The sequence below is a fragment of the Rhipicephalus sanguineus genome, chromosome 2 (genome assembly GCF_013339695.2).
Source record: "Rhipicephalus sanguineus isolate Rsan-2018 chromosome 2, BIME_Rsan_1.4, whole genome shotgun sequence".
In the NCBI taxonomy this organism is placed as follows: domain Eukaryota; kingdom Metazoa; phylum Arthropoda; class Arachnida; order Ixodida; family Ixodidae; genus Rhipicephalus; species Rhipicephalus sanguineus.
The window spans coordinates 118,641,013-118,660,284 of record NC_051177.1 but is presented as its reverse complement, the minus strand read 5'-3'; the positions used below and the strand labels follow the sequence as shown (position 1 = coordinate 118,660,284).

The 19,272-nt window shown below is 46.7% G+C and overlaps 1 protein-coding gene across 7 annotated transcripts in view; it reads left to right on the top strand.

The window, feature by feature from the left end:
- The window catches only part of LOC119383561 (condensin-2 complex subunit H2), an 86,464-nt gene that overhangs the window by 61,306 nt on the left and 5,886 nt on the right, over positions 1 to 19,272 (top strand). For all 7 annotated transcript variants that reach the window (XM_049412577.1, XM_049412576.1, XM_037651786.2 and 4 more), the window contains 4 exons: positions 2,160 to 2,236; positions 3,432 to 3,521; positions 9,991 to 10,143; positions 18,910 to 19,080. In XM_049412577.1, the coding sequence (XP_049268534.1) occupies positions 2,160 to 2,236; positions 3,432 to 3,521; positions 9,991 to 10,143; positions 18,910 to 19,080 (491 nt within the window). The remainder of the gene's footprint in view (positions 1 to 2,159; positions 2,237 to 3,431; positions 3,522 to 9,990; positions 10,144 to 18,909; positions 19,081 to 19,272) is intronic.

Genomic DNA, 19,272 nt, shown 5'->3' with positions numbered 1-19,272 from the left:
ATAGAAACGCGGAGCTGGGGACGGCCTCATCCACAGAAATGTAATCAACGTACTATGTGATTTTTTTAACACCAATGGCTGTAGGCATGAAAGAACTAAGCACACGCAATCACGACCAGCGCGGCGAGTCCGATCGCGAACCGTGCGCACGACCATACGAGCTCTAACCAGCTCCAACTCCTCCCGTCCTCTCACAAATAACAATGATGATGAGTCTACGCCAACGCGATGGCAGAAGTGAATGCCAATCTCGAAGGCCTTGCTTTCGCGGGCAATTACGTCATAGACGCCATGTTTGTTCAATTAAAATCTCAAAGGCTATGCTTTTGTTAATAATAAATGCCAATCTCGAAGGCCTTGCTTTCGCGAGCAACTACGTCATAGACGCCATCTTTGCAATGCGAATCTCGAAGGCGATGCTTTTGTTTGCATCAATCGAAAGATCCTGTTGCTTGCGCCTCTAATGCGGCTAATGTTACGGTAAAACCAGGAAAAACTGCGAGAAAATGCGCCATGGCCACTCTCGTCGGTAGTCACTTGGTCGGCTCCGAGCGCACTTCGCGACGTATCATACGGGAACGGTCCGACAGTTACGACGTAACAGCGGGGTTCCCAATACATTGTATCCTATGGGAGCTATGCCGGGACCGGCGGAAAACGACGTAGCAGCCGGGAAAACGCAGCAGTGAGGAACGTAACAGCGGGGTTCTACTGTAGTAAATTTTAAAATTTAACATATTTTACAGATTAATACTTGCATTCTACCGAGAGTCAAATCCTGATACTATTCAAAGTTGTTTCCACTTTCTGTTGAACCAAAAAAAAAATGACATTTGCATGTGCCTTGTTTCAATTTAAAAAAATATTGTGTAGGTTAGCTGGGTCATGACAAATATGCTAATTTTTTTAATGATTTGTGATATATACTATTCGAATGCGATCAAAAATTATTTGAGCAAATCAATATTCACTTCAAATTCGCTTCGAACCTAAAATTTACTATTTGCACAAGCCTAGTATTTTGATGTACCAGAATTCAGCAAAAAATTTGCTGAATCTACGTGCCGACTAGCCCAACATGTAACATGCCTTGCTTCATTACAAGAAGTACAATTTTGTAATTGATAAACTCTTTGCCCATGCTTGTGCTATATGCCTATGTTTAAAAAAAATACAATGCAGCTTTGTAATATGATAAAAATACATCCAATATTGGTATTTTGGTTTGCAATATTTCTAACCAGAAAGGGCAACTTGTACTCTGTTGTGGACAAGTTATCCCCCCTCTTTTGTTTTCACTTTTCAGTTATACTGATTTCCTATTCTGTGAAAAAGTTTATATATATCCTGAATGTTATGCGATCCCTCACACGTTTAGGATCTAGATTGATGCAATGATAACAAATTTGTCCAAAAATAAAAGCATCGTGAAACATTATCATCGCTTGCTCATGCAACCTCCACTCATTCCTGTGGCTGCAATTTTCCTCCTTGTTAGTTCTCTGTACTATCACTGCTGATTTCTTGACCTAGAGAACGTAAAATGGGCTTTGCCCTATGCGTGCGAGCCAAAGAAAGTTGCACTGCATCACAGTTTGCGTATTTTAAAGGACCTGTGATGAAGTGGTTGTTTAAATCTTCTGAGTTTATCTTTGCAACTGAGAGTAGAGAGCCTGAAATGGGGTTCAAGGAAAGCTGGACTATGCCAGCGGTATACAGATGCCAGCAAAAATATCTGTTTTTCCAATAAAGAGTTCATCTCTCTCTGGACTATCACGGCACACTTAACCAAGATATTTGATTCGGAACTACCTGCTGTGGTGGCATAGTGGCCACGGCAATGCACCGCTTAGCACAAAGTTGTGGCTTCAATTTCCAGCTGTGGTGGCCGCATCTTTGTGGGGTTGAAATTCAGAAATGCCTGCCTACTTTTAAATTTGGGGGCATGTTAAAGAACCCCAGCTGATCAAAATTAATCCAGAGTCTCCTACTACGATGTTGTGCCTCGCAGTGGTGTTTCCAGGGGGTGGCACGCTGGGCACGTTCTTTTGCATTCTTGTCGCCCCCAGTGAGTTAAACAATGTGCTAAGTGCCAGTGGTGTTGCGTAATTGTATTCTTTTTTTCTCGTGATCTCAACGAATGCACACTCTTCATCCAGGCCCACCTTCAACAGAGGATTCATTGGAGAAGGACTCTTACGAGAAGCTGGTCCACAGCTACCTGCAGGAGTTTCATGTGAGCATGTCGCTGCATTCCTGTTGTCGTCAGTGTTTTTCACTTCACTTGGTTGTGCATTGCAGTCACAACAATAAGAGTGAGACCATATTTCGCAGTCATATACGGTAGAATCTCGGTAAATGGAAATTTCTTTAACGGAACTGCTTTAAATGGAACAACTGCCTATAATGTGATTGGTTTCGTACTTGAATTCGGCACCCCTGTTCATCTCTCAGTAAATCAAACTCCTGTTAACCGGAACCTGTTTCTCCTGGTCCCTTCAGGTTCCGTTTAACGATGGTCTACTGTATAAGCATGCAGGGCCAGCGTACTGCTATCCTTCAGAGGCCAGGTTTCAGCATCGTGGACAAACGAATACGTTGTCTGTATCACGTCTTTGCAAAATCATACTGTTGTGCTATGTGTGTAGAATGAAATGCAACAGAGAAACTTTAAGGTTCAACATGCAATAGGGGCACTTCCTCAAGACTGCGATGTTGCATCATTACAGATTTTCTCGTAACTGGTGGAGTGAACTCTGATTAAGTATATAGAAACCAAAACTATGCCGTTGCGACAAGTACTGAGGGGGATGAGAACTACAGCATATTGCTGACAAGTGTGGTTTTTATTAGTAAACCCACGGTACAACAGTCATGTTTTTTGGGTAATGTATGGGTGGCTTCTCTGGTAGGTTAGGTTAGGTCAGGTCAGGTTAGGTTGGTGCTCTGACCACAGGGAGTCATGAATGCGTAGGTAATCTTTCAAGTGAAAAGGAAGTTTGGGCACGTTTGACCAAGGTGCATCTCAGTGACATGCACTCGTGTAAGAGAGCACTCTAGTCATGTCTGTCACATTATCGCTGGGGCTGTGCTTTGCGAAAATTGCGCTTGGTAAGTGACCGCCGTTAAGTGCGAGTCGTCGGTGAGATGCAAGAAGGCACCTCTATCTCCGCTTATAAATAGGCCACCTGACGTCGTAGAGGGACCAAAGGTAGTGGCTCCAAAGACAAGTTCATCTCACACAAAAGAATGAATGACTAGGCTGAGCTGGGATTGGTTCCCAAGCCATCTTGCATTAGCTATCGTTGCCGGGCTTGTGAAAAACTTGTGAGCACACGTTTGCATGTGATTCCTTTGTTACTCCTGTTGCTACCGCATTGAATGTCTACTCTTACGTGCTACATTTTATTTTATTTTCGTCATCTTTGCAGGAACCTCTGTCAGAGTGTCAGCTCTCGGACCTGCAGAAGAGAGTGGCCGATTGGGAGAGCAGAATCAGGCCTCTGCTCGACACTGAAGAGGTAGGGCTGGACACCAGTTCATGATTGTCATTTTGAAGCAGTCACGAGCTATTTGAAATATATTTAGGGGTGTTTACGAATGGTGCCTCTTCGATTTGTTGATCGAGTCAAATAGGGCACTATTCAACTCGATATTAGAAATTTGCAAGTATTCGCCCACCCCTAATCCTTATATGCATTTTTAAAATACAGTTCACACCTGTTATGGCAAATATGTACTCATTGTGTTGAACAAAGTAGCAAGAAATGGAAATAGAATCCTAAGGCATTCATAGCATGACATAGTTGAAAAACTTGCGGCTGATTGTTCACAGCGACCTCTATGAAAGCCGAGCAAACTTGTTTTCTGTGCGACTAAATGCTGCACACTGAGTATTCTTAAAGGGACACTAAAGAGAAACAATGAATCGGTTTAGGTCGTTAAATTGTGCTCTTAGAACTCTAATGTCGTTAATTTCGCCATCATAGGTTTAATAATAGAGGAGAAAATCAAGTTCAAAGTTTCATTTCTAAATTTCACACCGAAGTCTCCCCGCATGACGTCATGGATTTCAAAGTGTATTTATCGCACCTTGGCGCCATTGGCTCAACAAAATTACCCCAAACTTGGTCCCCTCAGTGGACAATGTACTTCATTTTTACCTATTAGGAACTACGTAGTCTCTAGTAGGCGCCGTCAAAACATGTGATGCCACAGCTAATGGTGCGGAAACTTCAAGGTGGTGTCGCCACCCACATTTGGTTTTTGCGCATTTTCTCGCTTACTAAGCGTCTTCTCGCAGCAAGCAAGGTGTTTTTGGTATGGTGAAAGAGTACGTTACTAATATGAGAAGTCGTTTTGCTCTTTAGTGTCCCTTTAAAGGGACCCTGGAACACTTTTCCAAGTGATTGTCTAATGGCTTCACTAAAAGAGCTTATTGCCTCGCGAATTGACTGCCACAAAATTTTTTAGAATCTGTCAAGTACGAGCGGAGTTACAGGAATTTGTCACACGCTTCGAGCACTTCTCTCCTTTCATACCAGCGAGTGCGCTGAAAGCTACGCGGGGGGTGGGGGGGGGGGGGGTGACAAACGGGCACAAAGATGCGTCCCTTCGCCAGCGCACGTCATGACCTTGAGCACTTTCATTTCTTGTTTCTAATGCGTGCCTTACTTTGAGTGTGATCGCGAACGCGTGCATGGGCACATGGTGCCTATAATAGGGGCTTTTAGCTTGTACGTATACTTTTTTACGTTACCGTGTTACTGGAATACCAGACTGCGTTTACCGTGTTACCGAAACCCATGTTTTAGAAAAGTTTTAGCTTCCTGTACGTAAACTTTTACGCACGTACATAAACATATACCTTTACGTTTGCGCAAACCGCTAAATGTTGATGACAACTGCACTCAAACTACATTTAATTGAGATAATATTCAATCACCACCGCGGCAAAATCTCAATAGATTTTTTAGCGTGTACGGCATCCCTGTATACGCAAAGGGGTGTAGGAATACCGGGTTACCAAACGATGATGCTGACATCTTGTGACACTTTGTGCAATCATAATCATGGAAACATTTTTCTTGCCCAGTGTTTCTGAGCGAAAAATGGACTAAAAAGGCAACTCATTCGTAATTATGCCACTGCAAAACATTTATGCTAGAAGTAGAATGCACCACGTTTCTACAAGAGCAATTTTGTGCTTGCCTGGTAGATCTTGGCGCCACCAGGTGGCAATACCTATCCATCCTCTCAGGGGCCTTAAGCCTCTCACGTTTACAGCTTCGGTATTCTAGGTCACTCTAGCTTCGGTAATCCGGATCAAACAACGTGGTTGTAATTGGTGCTTGCACGTCTGCTTATTTTGACTTGGCGGCTGGAGTCTCCTAAAAGTGGATATTGTGAGTAGCGGCGAACGAATGTGAACTTGCGAGCTATGGCCACAAACGTAAAACGTATCTAGTGAGTTGTTTGTGTTCCATGAAAGCAAGTCTACCTTCCGTAAAGGCCCGCGCATGCGCATATTCCATCTGGTATCCGGTAACACGGTCACGTAAAAAAGTATACATACAAGCTAAAATCTCCTAACAAGTCTTAAACGCGCGGATTATGCCCAAGTCAAGCAGTTGCACTTTCGAGATTGTGTTGGGCGGCAGGAAAAGCAGGGTCACTGCCGTCAGAGAGGCTTGTACATGGTGTGCGGAGCAGTTGTCGACCACGAGCAGCACGTGCTTGCCTTGCTTGTGAATGTCACGGTCAAACTCGTTCATCCACTCTGCGAATAAATTGCGCGTCATCCACGCTTAAGGATAATGCCTGTGCATAGCCCCGAAAGCAACACGGCTTCTTAGACTTCCCAATTACAGAGGGCATGCGCCGGTCACTGCTATCCATATTAGTGCACAAAAGTGCTATGACGCGCACTTTGCTGTGTTTGCCACCAGCGCATGTGTCGCTTTTCGTGGCGTGTGCTTTTTCTGGCAGCATCTGATAGAATAATGTAGTTTCGTCTGTGTTATAGACGTCTCGCTCCGCGTAGCTTAAAATATTATCTCGGTTTGTTTCAAGCCATAAGGCGATGTCTTTGTCGCTTGCTGAGGCCACTTCACCGACAATCGCACACCAACAGCGAGCAAGATGCGCACGTGCGACAGGCAAGCTAGAATGCGTGGAACTGCTCTGGGTCTGTTTCTAGCCAGAAAAAGAAACTTCTGAATTCAAATCGGCGTGGCTGGTTTCGCGGAGCAGTGGAGACAGGCGAAGGAGTTGTGATAAAGAGGGAGGGTAGTGCGGGTAGCTTTCTTGGTGAAAACGGCTGTCACACGGGACGGATAACGAAATCACATGCGTGCAGCGACTTCGTTCACTGTAACCGATCGACAGAGCTCAAAGACGATCGTTGTAAGTGCGATTTTGTGCCATTGAAATAATGTATATCTCCACTGTCACGTGGGTATCGTTCGTTTTAATTGGGGCTTTTATATGTGGGCTCAACTGTAGTTGTGAGCGTGTCCAGAAAGCAAAAACAAGTCTAAAACCTATAATAATCCTTCGTCTTATCGCCAATGAGGCGGAAGCGGTTGTTGTGAGTCCCCGAAACAGGAAACGCAACCCCAGCGGCATTGTTTGTGTCAGTCAGTGCCTGCACGGAAACAGGCGTAATCGCATACTGGGGAGCAATAAACGAGAGAGTAACAAATTGGTGACCTTTTAAAAGATTCTAAACCGGAAAGCCATCAGTTTAGTGGGCGCAACAAGCAGGAACCTTTTGTATACTAAACACATGTAACATTCTTGTATTCGTATCAATAAAAAATCTGAATCTGAAATCTGAACCGGCCGAAGGATGAAACCGAAACTAGCTGGCGCACCGCTGTAGTAAAGCATAAAAGAAAAATGGAGAGACATCGGCGCAAGAAAAATATTTCACATATTCCTGCAGTGTGGCAGCACACGGCAACCACGAGAAATCATCAAAAAGGGCGCATGTCTTAAACATGCGTGCAATGACGTAAATGTTTATCTTTGACTGCAGTGCTATTAACTTCCCCGTCTTGGAGATTATTTAGAGCTGCTGTGGTGAAAAAACATGGCTGATCCCTCTGTTATAGGAATCGGTATAACACGAAACTGAAACATGTCTTCAAAAGACGTCGTTGAGTGTTTGTTGTGCATTCTTTCGCCCCAAGAGCGAAGGAATGAATGCTATGGTAACAAATTGTAATGTCACGTGAAGAAAGGCAAGTAGCTCAAAACTTGCAACGCGTTGCTCAACGAGAAAGGACGCACGAAACGAACATACACAGGATGAGTGCGAACTAAATGTCACAGTTGTAACTTATTTCTGTGTGAGCAGCGTGCTCCTTTCGCAAAAGTGGCCACTGCAGTGAGCGTAGTGACCGTTGTGATCTCAACTCAAACTTCCGGTGAGAGCACAAGACATACAAACCACCGTCATCACGAGATAAGCGTGCGCACGAGCGACCACGCCCTGTAGAGGCGCGTGCTCATCGAGCCCTTCGCGGCGTCTCGCTAGCGATAATGAAAACACACTAATGTAACACCGATCTCCGAATACCGCCACCAGCAAATGGTGTATATAAATAGCTCACCGTTAGCATTGTGAAGAATGTGTCGTCTGTGACTGAATCTTTTTGCGCCGCGCGCTGAGGGGTGATAAATTAGACTCCCGGTGACAGGACTTTTTCTTCTAGTTTTTTCTTTGCCATCTGTTAGTCTTTATATTTTACAACGTCATATCCGTGACGGATATATGTCAATGGAGCCGTGGTGGACCCTGACATAAAACACTTTTGTGCTAAAAAGCTCTTTTTTTTTTGACCAGTGGTTTTAAAAAATTGTTAATGACAAGTACTCTTTCGTTAAATAGAGACAGTTGGAATCCTCAGTTTACATGTTGTGACAAAAACTTGTTCATAACTTTGAGAACATGCAGGCTTGGAACACTATACTCTGCACTGCTGTTAAATTGAAAGAGACAAGAGTCCACAAAGAACAATTTATCAGTAAATTATAAACTACCGTAAAAACCCGCATATAGCTCGGACCCGCATATAGTCCGGGGTGTAATTCGGGGATAGCAAACGTGAGAAAAAAAGTTTTCACCCGAATATAGTCCGAGGAAAATGGAAAAAATGCATTTATTGACATTTCATTCATCGTCGTCGTCGGACGCACTCTCTTCCGAAGCTCCCTTGTCGGAAATGTTCTCCCACAGCACATCATCCTCAGTGCCATCAAGCGCGTTGGAGATGGAGCACTTTTTGAAGGCGCGGCAAACGAGCGCCTCTGGAATGCAGGCCCAAGCCTCGACTATCCACGAGCAGAGCATCGCTGGCGAGGCCCGTTTCAGCCGTCCGGCAGGGGTCACTTCTGGTTCTCCGGACCTCATCCACTCCACGTACAGGCGCTTGACATGGTCCTTAAATGGCTTATTAAGGCACACATCAAGCGGCTGCAGCTGTGATGTCATCCCTCCCGGGATGACGACGAGCTCGGTGCGGGAGTCGCGCAGCAGTCGCTTTACGGAGTCGGCCAGGTGACACCGAAACGCGTCGAGCACAAGCATCGAAGGGAGCCCCAGCAGTGCTCCGGGCCGTCGACACCACACGGACTTTATCCAGTCAAGGACTAACGATTCGTCCATCCACCCCTTGTCCTGGCAGCGGACGACGACATTTTTTGGGAACTTCTCCCCCTTCGGCAGCGTCTTTCGTTTGAACACCACGTAGGGTGGCAGCTTGCGACCGTCAGCCGTGCAGGATAACATTACAGTCACCCGCGTTTTTTCGTTTCCAGTCGACCGCACGATAACTTGCCTGGAGCCTTTTTGATGCACCGTCAGCGCCGAGGGCATATCCAGGTAGACCGGCGTCTGATCCGCGTTGCCGATCTGGCCCAGCTGAAAGGGGACTGCCTTTCGCAACGCAATTATGTACCTTTGAAAAGCCACGAGGTGCTCTTCGTAGCTCTCTGGTAGCTTCTGGGAGATCGACGTACGCCGACGTAGGGAGAACCCAGCGCGGCGCATGAAGCGAGACACCCAATGCTTGCTCGCTTTGAAATCCTCCGGCTGAATGCCTTTGTCTCGAGCGATCTCCCTTGCCTTCGCTTGTAGCAGCTCGATGTTGACAGCGAGATGTGCAGCTCGCTGCTCCCGCACAAAGTCTGTGAGTTCTCGTTCCACGTCAGGAAATGCTCCATTTTTTGGTCCGCGGAAACTTTTTCGCTGGCCGCTGCATGCAAAGAGGGCTTCCTTCTGCTTCCGCCAACCGCGAATGCTCCGCTCGTTGACTCCGAACTGCCGCTCCGCGGCACAGTTGCCGATGGTTTCGGCAGCAGCGATAACTTTTCTTTTAAAAGCAGCAGAGTACTGCCTGCGCGGTCCTGACATGGCGTAAAATCACAGGAGCAAAATCGAGGCCGTCGTTATGGGCACCAAGTTGAAGCAAAGGCCACTGACCAACTGACCAGTTAAGACTAACGCCGCTAACACTACCTAGCGCAGAAGCGCGCAGACAGCTGATGATGATGATAGCACCGCGCTATGCCGAAACCGAAACTGAATTTGGGCCGAAAATTCTTGGGACCCGCATATAGTACGGGGCCGAAATTTCGCACCCTAAAATCTAGAAAAAAACCCCGGGCTATACGCGGGTTTTTACGGTAATTTAGTGTCTCACATTAGAGTCCCCCTTTCATTCATTAGTGCATTTCTTTCACTACTGTCAAAGCCACATGTTGCAAAGGCTTCCTGCTTCCAATTTGCATAACCCTTTGCCTTAAACTTACTGCCTTTCTCTCTCTTTTGACCTGTGCATTCCACTCATTTCATGCGCTAGTTTCATGTCTGTACATTGTCAGTTGTAGTGATAAGTCCCCAGCATCTCGTGTCGCTGTTTTATTGCCATGCTGTTTTGGCTCTGTAATTCGCGGCACATGAATCATGGCTGCACTCTGTTGTAGGAGCGGGAGAGCTTCAACATCCGCACTTACTGCAACCGAGTGCTGGACCACTTCTCTGACGCACCGTCCAAGCAGACCCTCTACTTCCGCCAAATCTGCAGGGGCCGGCAGGTTTGGGAAGTGCCCCGGTACTTCGCTTCCACACTGCAACTGGTGAGATGCTCTCTTGTGCGCTATCCTATGAGAATCGTAGAGCAACCTCTGTCAATGGTGTGCGTGCGTGTGGGTGCTGTAGCTTCAGCGTTTCAGCTGCTGTTGGAGTGTTTCTTAGTATATAGATCTGCCGAAACGTTATTTTTGGTGCGATCTCGGCAACCACGTTGTAAAGGTATTAATACTGTTACAAAATTTCACGGCCGAGATAGCCTGTGGCATACCTGCCAAGTCTCCCGGATTACCCAGGAGACTCCTGGATTTGGAACCGTTCTCCCGGTTGTACGGGTCATAGGAAAATCTCCCGAAAATCCAGTTTTGCCCCGCGCGTCCAGTGCTTTGTCTGGTCACACGAGCAAACTTGTCTGGCCACATCCTAAATGTGTTATAGGTTATATCAGCGGTTAATATTTCGTAGTTGATGTGTTTGTGTGCACACAAAACCTTGTCCGACGAAATAACTGGTAAGCAAGCGACGACAGGCCTCGCACGCGGAGCGATGTTATCGCGTGTGCCCTTTGCGCGACGGTGACGGCCGGGTCGTTATATCTCTGCTTCAACCGCGTTTGCACCTATCGCTAGCGCGCTTTCACTCGCACGTGAAACAGACGATGCGTAAGCGATGTTATCGGTTTGGACGCTGTACAGATCAGCGGCGACCGCAAAATCCCGCTGATAGTGTCCATATAATTGCTATCGCTGTACACCCCCCCCCCCCCTTCGCGGTCGGCATACTTTATACCCCCCCCCCCCCCCCCCCCCCCCCGTTCAGTAGATCTCCCGGATTCCGTTTCTCCCAACTTGGCAGGTATGCTGCGGGATTGATTACCATGAATATGTGTATATCATCTATTAAATCTCAACAGCGCAAACAGCTTGGAAGGTAATTTATATGAACCTTGAAGTTCGCAGGAGCAATGCAGTGCTATACGCCGCACCTCGCGACATTCACATTATCTAAGGTGAGCTGAAGGTGACCCCCCAACTTCCGAGACGTCACCACTGCGGCCAAGCTCCGAGCTGGCGCAGATAGTATGATGCCATAGTTGCCGTTGCGCTTTTGCCGTGTTTGCGCCGACAGGCTAATACATTAAATTAAAAGTGTAGAAAGCTGGGCGAGTTGGTATGAATACATTTTGGGTAGGGGTGTGCGAATATTCGAAATTTCGAATATTTTTCGAATAGTGTTTGCTATTCGATTCGATTCGCACTGGAATTTTACTATTCGAACTATTCGAACTTCCCAAAGACAAATGCAGTCAACATCCGGTTGAAAGTGACCCCTTCAGATTTTCAATATGCTTCGCCTCATACACTCTCGTATTGCGGCAAAGCTGCCTTTCAATCTCCGTTACGGTCGAACTTATCCAAGAGAGAAAGTCCGATTGGAAGTGGTCCCTAGTAAAGTCCCTAGATTTCTCCTTTTTACTTAAGTACCGACAACTGCCTCCTTTCACGGCCCTCTCTCACGCGCAGCTGGCGTCCGACGCCATTTTCTTCCTAACTTGGAAGATTTACAAAGCCATGTGCGTCTAAGTACATTAGCCACGCATCTTTCAGCGGACAATATGCTACCGCGACGCGCCTTTCTCCTCCCGTCAACCCCCTGTCATTAGTGAATGGGGGACGCGTTTCACCAGGTGCTGGAAAAGAGTTAGGAAGAACATGGCTACCGAAAACGAGCGTTAGCCAATGAGATTCGTCGCCGGCGCTTCAATGGTTGTCGGTACTTAAGAAAGAACAGGGAAAAATCTAGGGACTTTAGTCCCTAGATTTTCAATATGCTTCACCTCATCACACCCCCGTATTGCGGCAAAGCCGCCTTTCAAGCTCCGTTATAGTCGAACTTGGGCAAGAGAGAGTCAACATCCTATTGGAAGTGGTCCCTAGATTTTCAATATGCTTCACCTCATCACATCCCCGTATTGCGGCAAAGCTGCCTTTCAAACTCTGCTTCGGTCGCAAATGTATTAACTCAAGAAAAAGCTGGTTCCAATATGGAGATGAAAGATGTGGCAGAGTTGGAGGCTCAATTAATGCTGTTTTGGACCTGAAATTTGGGCAGGAAGTCCGAAAAATCGGACGCCGAAGCTTTTTAGCATCCAAAATTTCAGATGTTCTTATATATCGACGTCTACAAGGCAGATTTGGAACTCTGGACTTGAAGGGAGCACACCCTTGTCCGCCACATCAGTTGGGCTTCCACAGAAGTTGAAAGAGGAGGAGAGGCTGAGGAAATGGCATCTCTGCCTATCACGTGTAAAGTGTTGTCGGCAACACTTTGGTTGCACCAAATACAATTCGGCGTCTACATTGCCTCATTCTTGATAAGAAAGATAACTATAAAATATGGCCTCACCAGCGCTTCATCAACCTTGCGAAAAGAAACACTTTCATGTTGCTATCTCACAAGAACATACTTAGGGATTCTCTGCAACTTTTTCTGTAATTTCACTTCGAATTATTCGAAAAATGTTTGAGAAATATTCTAAAATTATTCGATTCGATTCGCACTCAATCTTTATTATTCGAATTCGCTTCGCACCCAAAATTTTGCTATTCGCACAGCTTTAATTTTGGGAAATTTTCAGTGCGCACACAACAGACAAGGATGTGAGGAAAGACGACATACAAGCACGACATACATTCGCGCTTGTATGTCGTCTTTCCTCATGTCCTTGTCTGTTGTATGTGTGCTGGAAATTTCCCAAAATGTACTACAGTAAAAGCTTGTTAAGTCAGATTTCGCAGGACCGGAAAATATTTCCTAATTAACTGAATGCCAAATTATCGAAAGTATCAAGAAAAGAATAAACAAGTGCCTGTTACATAAGTGCATTTTCATTTTCTTGGTGAATACGTGAATCCTGTACTCATTTTGCGTAAGAGCAGTGCAAAAGCCGCAATTTCGTCATTTGTGACTTCGTTCACAGTGTGACCTTGGCTCAAGACCTCTGTGTCCTAATAAGCAGAAACCTGCTCTGAACAAACCCTTATTACTAGGCTTGTGTAAATATTCGAGCACATTGAATATTTGCACGAATATAACAGTATTCGAATTCGCTTCGACACGAGTTTAAATTATTCTAAATTTTGAAGTACAGTAGAACCTTGTTGATACGTTTCCGAAAAAACACGGGAAATAAACGTACGATCCGGGAAAACGTACGATCCGAATCGGGTAAAAATTGAGGCTGACAAGCCCATATTGAGGTGCAAGGGCAAAAAATATTTATTTCTCAAAAAACATGGAGGGACTCTTCGATTTTCGAACTCCTGGCATCTCGCTAGCAGCCAGAGGTCAACTACCTAGTCCCGGTCCTGACCGGAAATAACGTCATGGTCACGTGTGTTGAAATCCCGAGACAACCCGAATATTGCAAAATCGAACTCTGGTACAACCAGCGTAAACGTAAAGAAATGCTACCGCTGTGTCTGCAGACGAAACTTTGCGCCGCATGAGCGTCGGTTCTTTCTGCATTGCCGCTTGGAAATATGGGGCTAGGTTTGCCGAAGGGCAGAAGTGATATTCTCGAGCACATGCATTTGGGATACGATAACGTACGCTCGCAAGATCATGCGTGACTTGCCCCGTCCGTGAGGAAAACTGCCGCCCCGCTAAAGGCCTAACAAGCTTAAGTCTTCGCAGTGCACATAACAATCGCAGTACAACACTATATGCGAAATGTCGCGAAAGCGATAAGCGTCCTCGAGAGCGACAGCTGTTTACGGATATCACATGCTACGTCGCACACTTGCGCTGATCAGTTTGCATTCTGTCTTAATTGAGACATGCGCTGGTATGTTCGCCGCCACTCGTAATCGCACTATCTCGCACGGCGGAACGGGCTTTAAAAGATAATGCCCGGCGTAATGGCAACCGAAGGTGAATAAGTCCCCAAGCGCCCGCACTGCTATCTGTCGAGTCCTCACACAGATGGCGGCGAGAGCGCATCGTCTCGTTTTGGCGTCTGATAACCAGAAACCTTCCAGATATCTTCCAGAACAAATTTTTTCTGGCAGCTTCTGACGACCCGCTGGTAGGCAGAATCGCCCAGCCAGGGAAAAACTAACGCCGACTGGAGTTGTGCCGGGTGGAGCAACCCGAAAACGAACGTGCTCCGGGAGAAAAGTGTGGGGGAAATTATCGGCCATATTCACTGGGCACAATGGCGGCGTTGCTATGGTTATGTGTTGCGGTGTGTTGTGCAGTGGCAGCGGCAGCAGCGGCATGTGCATTTCCGTAGGTCTTGTATCGTACCGTGGCGGACTGGAGGAGCGACAGCCTCCATTCTTTTGGGCCACATTGTTAGTTCCCCCGGCTGTTGTAGCCATGGGGTCTGAACAAAAGTGTGTGGAACGAGTGTGCATCTATGTACCGGATACAGATGCATACCTGCCAAGTCTCCCGGATTACCCTAGAGACTCCTGGATTTGGAACCGTTCTCCCGGTTGTACGGGTCATAGGAAAATCTCCCGGAAATCCAGTTTTGCCCCGCGCGTCCAGTGCTTTGTCTAGCCACATGAGCAAAGTTGTCTGGCCACATCCTAAATGTGTTATAGGTTATATCAGCGGTTAATATTTCGTAGATGATGCGTTTGTGTGCACACAAAATCTTGCCCGACGAAATAACTGGTAAGCAAGCGACAACAGGCCTCGCACGCGGAGCGATGTTATCGCATGTGCCCTTCGCGCGACGGTGACGGCCGGGTCGTTTCATCTCTTCAACCGCGTTCGCACCTATCGCTAGCGCGCTTTCACTCGCACATGAAACAGACGATGCGTAGGCGACATTATCGGTTTGGACTCTGTACGGACCAGCGGCGACCGCAAAATCCCGCTGACAGTGTCCATATAATTGCTATCGCTGTAACCCCCCCCCCCCCCGCCCCCCCGTTCAGTAGATTTCCCGGATTCCGTTTCTCCAAACTTGGCAGGTATGCAGATGAAGGATTTGCAATGCTCAGCAAAATCGTGCCAAGTGCTACAGAAAATACTTCTTGTAGCGTTAGCTACACTTGCCTAGCCGGAGCCGATTTCGCGTGGATCCTCGTGAGCCGTGCTGTGCATGCGCAAGGATCAGTGATGTCACACAGCTGGCTCACCGGAGCCAGCATCTCACGCGCTCTCCGCCACCGCCGCGCGCGACTTGCTGCTGCTGGTCTGCGCGTTCGGGAGGAGTGGCGTCGTAGCCGCGGCAGACACACTGGCGCCGGCGTGCGCGCAGCTATTCGCCTTTGCTGTGCAGTCGCCGTCTGACAGTGCGCTGGAGCCACTTGATAGCGCCTCTGACTGGCATTTGCGGGTGGGTAACGCCATGGAGAAGGAGAGCGCAAATGCTGCTCAGCGGTGCAGAAGAGCCGAGAAGCTTATCTCATCGCATCCCGCAGTAGTTGCCTGGCAATTAGCGGTTCAGCGTACGAAGAATGAACAGAAGGCTAATAATCCTAGACAATCTGGAAAGCTAAGAATAATCATATGAACCTTTGCTAACGCTACGTAATCCTGGCATAGCCGAGCTAAGCGACTGCAATTTTTTTTTTTTTTGAAGGCCGTTTGAAGATTTTGACTGTCAGCATCGCCACCTGCCTTCGGGTCGGTGTGTGGTTGACAGAGAGCGGCGATCGAGCAATTCGGAAGAGACGTGGAGAGGACAATTGAGCAAAGCAGAGAAAGTGCGGAGGGGACAATTGAACAAAGCAGAAAAAGCACTGTGGAGAAGCCGCCGTCACCGCACGGCGGCTGTCTGCCACTTCATGCTTCACAAGTACACCAGAGGGCCCTTTTGGACACCTGAATGAGAGTTTCTGAGCACAAAACATATCATACAACCGCAGTTTTCCGCGTTGCTGAACCTTGCTGCCAAATAATCGTATTTTCCGGGAACGTATTAACCGGGACACACAGCTCTATTGGGTTATTTTTTATTTTTGCGATTTCGAGCGTAGGAGCCGGGAAATCGTACCTAAGCGGAAACGTATGAACGAGGTTCTACTGTATTTGAAATGAACAAATAGACATACATAAACAGCATGTAACCCCCTGTAAAGGTGGTTTCACTGCAGTGGAGGGGTGCTATACCGTGAAAACGCCGCCTATTTAGGGGAAATCCGCACTGCCGCGAAGCCCCACTTCAAGGTTAAATGAACATATTACCCTCACATAGATTCATAATTTTTTAAGTTTAGAAGCTTGTTATACCAGCTTACATGCTTTAAGTATAGTGAATTTTAAAACGTAACATATTTTACTGGCTATCACTTGCATTCTACCAAAAGTCAAATCCTGCTACTATTCAAAGTTGTTTCCACTTCCCTTTGAACCAAAAAGAAAGACATTTGCACATGCCTTGTTTCAAATTTTAAAAAATATTGTGCAGGTTAGCTGGGTCATGACAAATATGCTAATTTTTTTAATAATATGCGATATATACCATTGGATTCAATATTACTCGACCAAATCACTAGTCACGTTAAACCTGAAATTTACTATTCGCACAAGCCTACTTGTTACGTACCAACACCACCACACACACCTGACAATAATTTTTGTCAAAAAAATGGCCAGCAACTGATAATTCGTCCATAATAATGTAGCAAGTGAGCACTATGCCAGCATGCAGACCGCAGCTGAAGCTCTTCATCTTCATCAGCTTCCAACATGTATGCCTTGTGTGACATTGCACGTGCATTGCCCGAAGTCCCGCGGCCATTTCGGTTGTCCACGAACGCCGTTTTCGCTCTTATGTGTCGCACATTTTTGGTGCTTCGCGCATGCCGCGCTTCAAATATCGTCCGAATCAATCAGGTTGCGAACAAATATGACCGAATTGACGAGAGTTTGATGCCATTAAACATTATGTATGCTTGCCAAGACCATAGAACACGTCCGAATTATCCGATTTTCCGAATTAACGGGTGTCGAATTAACAAGCTTTTACTGCATTCGGTGGCTGCTTACGAGCCAGTGCCCGCGGCAAACGTGTGGAAAATGGGAAGGCGTCAAGAAAGTCGTTGCACCAGACGACGACGACAATGACGGCGCTGTACATGCAGCCGGCAAATAAACACCAGCAGATGATGCAGGCAGCACGGAAGTGTGTCACAGTTCTGTGTGCCGTTTCACACTCTAGATAGTGTTAGTTGTACCCGGTGGCTTGTCGTTCTTGGAGCTCTCCCAAACCGTAACTGAGACTGGCCCAATAATAAACAGACTGTAATTAATTATCTGTCACGTGCTGCAGCAGCCGTTGTGCTATGTTATGACTAATAGGCCCCCAGCAACATATTGCAGCAGAAGAATTCATGTCTGGGCAAGTTGGAGTTAGTTATGCATCTTTGAAATGGGTGGCGCAAAAACAAGGACAAAAGAAAGCTCAAAAGAAACGGAAGGTGCTCTGTGGTGTGTCGTACCTTTCTTTTGTCCTTGTTTGTGCGCCGCCCGTTTCAAAGATGCATATTGTAGCAAAAGAACGCCCACCGAAAATTTTTGTGTCAGTGCCCCTTTAACACACAGTGTTCCTATGAAAATTATTATTCGGGAGGTGCAACTAATTACATGTATGTTCCAGCAAGCTAGCAATGATGGGTGGTGCTGCTAAGTACAAGGTCGTGGGTTTGATTCCTACGATCTGCGAGTGCGTTTTGATGGGGATGAAATGCGAAGGCATTTATGTGCTTAAATTTATGCACATGCTAAGTAATTCCAGGAGGGTGAAATTGATCCTCAATTCCCCAGTGTGGTATGGCACTTTTGGATTGTGGTTTCGGCATGTAAAGACCCCCAGAATCATTATGTGGCTAGCTGACGACTGCAGTAACATTAGTTACAAACTTTTCCTGTGAGCTGGCCGGCAAATCGTGGTGATGGTCTACACCGTGATGTAAACATAACATATCCTGCATGCAGGTCATGGTATGAGCGCTTTTTGTGCTTGACAGCTTCCGTGGTGTTTGTTTGACATTGCATATCTTTCGCTGAATAAAAACGAAACTCGTGCCTATCACAACAGCCACAGATGAATGCGTGGCTGCTGTCTGCAACAACAGATGGCCAGCACGTGGTTCTGATGGCATGCCGCCAATGCGGTGCCATTCAAGGCGCTGGACACAGTAAAAAGGCACGAAGCATTCTTATCATTCCTGTGTGGTTCCTGCTGACAACTGTAGATGTGATCTGCCACTTCATTTTGGTTGGACGCTAGCATCATCCGTGCTGGTCCTGTTCTTTGATGTCATACATTTTGTGGTACACTGTGCTTGGCATGCCTCAGAGATTGACCCGATCAGCTGGTTCATGGCTGGATATGTCCAAATTAACGAGTTTGATGCCAATGGGTAATGCGTATACATTGGGATCGCGAGGGCTGTTTAGATTGACTAATTTTCCTAGTTAACTGGGTTGGTCTAGTGAAATATCACTGTTCCGAAGTTCAGCTGGGTTGGCATCGCAATATAAAATGAGCTAGTACTGTAGTCAGATATAACTTATGAAGGCATGAGAGGCCCTGTCCAGATGACTGAAGCGTAGCAGCTGATTGCCTCGGCAATGCTTTGTGACAGTAGGTCCACCAACTGTCTGGCTAATAACATCAGTCTAGAGCACGCGCTCATTTGTACATCCACCTTTGAGTTTGAAATGCCACTGCCTTTTAAAGTTGTAGCAGACTATAGCGAAAGTGAGAGCTTTGCGTGAGTGAATGTGCCGAAGCCCGTTGTCGCTGCCTAACGTGACTGTCGCGGTCTTGACGATGCTCTTGCTTGCAGGCCAACAACTACAACGTGGAGCTTGGCACAGACGGCGTGATGGAGGAAGGCATGGACACTCTGCACCTCACGTTGCTGTCGCGGAAGCAGCACTTCCACGAGCTCGAAGAGTTTGGCGAACACCACGTCAGCTTGACGAACTCTTCTGAGCCAGCAAGGAAAGGAAAGCAGGTAAGCGGTGGTGCATTGCTAAGGTGGGGAAAGGGCCTTGCAACACTGTTTATGTAGAATGATAAAGACTGGTTTGTGCAAGTATGAAATTAAGATGTGTCACTAACCGTTTGTTGTGCAGAGTTGCAATGTAGAAGGAAAGGAAATTGGCGTGCTCCTTTTGTGTAGAGAAAGGTCTAAAGGAAGTTCGTA